The 2144-nt window shown below is 49.8% G+C and overlaps 1 protein-coding gene across 1 annotated transcript; it reads right to left on the bottom strand.

The window, feature by feature from the left end:
* Positions 1-324: 324 nt before the first annotated feature.
* On the bottom strand, positions 325-1486 carry CHST4 (carbohydrate sulfotransferase 4; the record flags this gene model as incomplete). The annotated part of the gene is made up of 1 exon (XM_084644935.1): positions 325-1486. The coding sequence occupies exon 1, from the start codon at positions 1477-1479 to the stop codon at positions 325-327; it is 1155 nt and encodes a 384-aa protein (XP_084501061.1). The 5' UTR covers positions 1480-1486.
* Between the last annotated feature and the right edge of the window lie 658 nt (positions 1487-2144).

Genomic DNA, 2144 nt, shown 5'->3' with positions numbered 1-2144 from the left:
CTCCTTTTACTGTCCCTCCTAAATTGTGGACTTTTTCAGAAAAAACAAGGCTTGCTTTGCTGCGGGGCCTTGAAGGGTGCTTCCAACCTAATGTCATTTATTTATTGCTTTAATGTATTTTTAGTGTGGAGATTGCACAGCAGAGTTACGCAGGGAAGAAAGTTAGCCGTGATCTCACTGCCTCCAACTGTGCTCTGTTTCAGGTGCTATTATCACGCTGGACACATGCGCGCGCACACACACACGCACACAAACTTTCACTTGTGCACACTGTTCTGAATTCTGCAGCCTTCAGCTGACAAACAGGAGGCAAATTTTCTGCATTCAGCTCCCTGTGTCACCGGGCGGAGGGCCCTGAGTAAATAACAGGTTCAGTGCCGTATCTTTCTGTTCTTCCTTGGACATCAGTAGTCGATAACCCAACAGGTCCATGGCATCCTTGCACACATTTTGCAACTTTTCTATTTTCTGGAAAGGCAGGTTCTTCCTCCAGGCCTGGGACACATTCACTGCATCTCTGGAGCTGATGTCAAAGGCCTGCATCCCTAGGCCTTTCCCATGAGTAATGTTGTACACCCACACCTGAAGTTTGGGTGTGAAGTGGAGCTCTGCAAACTTGTACAACTGTTCAGCCTTCGCCAGGGGATCGTTGACAATATCTTCGTAGCGCACCAGCATGTAGCGGCCTTTGAGGAAGCTGGGAAGGGCCTGGCTGCCTTCAGTATAAATACGGATGTGACTTTTACAGATTTCTTGCATCACATTGTATGGCCCACTCTCCCCTTGGTTCTTCTGGGGCCCCACCACCATGTTACTGTCGCGCATCAGAGCAGCCACTGTTTTCTCACGAGAGTGGAACACAGCCCTGGGGTCACGAACCAAGTGAATGATTTTGAGATTCAGGGAGGGGTCAGTGAGAAGGGGATAGAGAACCGTCAGATCAAAGAACCGGACCTCCTTGAGGACTGTGTGGCTATAGGTCTTGCAAGCCTCCTCCACCTTGCTGAATGGATACCTGCTGCAGAGGGTCTTGCAGGCGGTTTTGGAAATGATGTGGTTGCGCTGGAAGAGGTCACATGCAGGGGGGGAGCACAGAGCCCGGCTGGTCTCCCACTGAAATAAATCAGATTTATTCCTCCGCGTAGACATGTAGGCATCAAACACAGACATGTCGCACAGAAAGACAGACCTGATGAGGTCACGTGCTGCCATCTGTAAGGTTTTGGCCCTGTTCTGGTACATGGCTGTCCACACGTGCCAGGCAGGCTCCATCAGGTAGAAGACATCAGGGTGCTGGCTGAAGAGCTGGCCAGTGAAGGAAGATCCTGACCTCCAGGAGGAGAGAATGAGAATGTGCACCTGAGCTGGTTTCTGTTCCTGCGGGGGATAGCTGCTGCGAAGCTGAGCGAGGAAGCACATGAAAACAATGGACTGAACTGCCAGGACCACTATCACTATTGTCTTGTTTGACTTCAGCATGGTGGCTGAGAGCCTAAGGAGGGGTGAGAGAGAGAGAGAGAGAGAGAGAGTGAGTGCATTCAGATCGTTGGGTTAACAAACACTGTGGGAAGCCAGACCACCCAGGACTGGGCCTCAGAGAAAACCGCAGCACCCCTGTTCTGGGGAAACAGAGCGCTGCCTTGCCAGCAATGACATTCTGGTAATAAATTTGAATGGTCTCTGGTGAAAGCAGATAAAAGGGACTGTGGGTCTCTTTGTGAGCCTACACACTAGGAGAGAGTGGGATTGAACGCTATATATGCCCACCTAGGTCTGCTGTTTCTGTGCTGTAAGTCACTACAGCGTCCTTGCTCCTAACCCTCCTCAGGCGAAAGAAAAATCACATTTTTTTTCTCTTTTCCTTATCAAGAAGGGATTTATATAGCCCCAGAGGAGCCAAAGTATTTCCCTTGATGGGGACTTGTCCATTTTTTCAGCCTTGTCCTGGATTGAATTTCCCAGCTGGTGGGAGAGAGAGAAGCCTGGAAAGAAAGGAAGCCTTTGGTGAGACTCAGACAGCTGCATGGTGCAAAGCAGCTGCATCACAGTGGAACTGGGAGGGTCCTGGCTACATCCTGGCTAGTGCCCCCTGGTATGTTTAAAAATCAGAGTTCTGTTTTTAATTATACTGACTTGATGGTTGT

The sequence above is a fragment of the Lepidochelys olivacea genome, assembly GCF_965140295.1.
Source record: "Lepidochelys olivacea isolate rLepOli2 genome assembly, chromosome: 12".
NCBI lineage: Eukaryota > Metazoa > Chordata > Testudines > Cheloniidae > Lepidochelys > Lepidochelys olivacea.
Note: the sequence above shows the minus strand (reverse complement) of the source record. Positions and strands in the feature narration are given on the sequence as shown.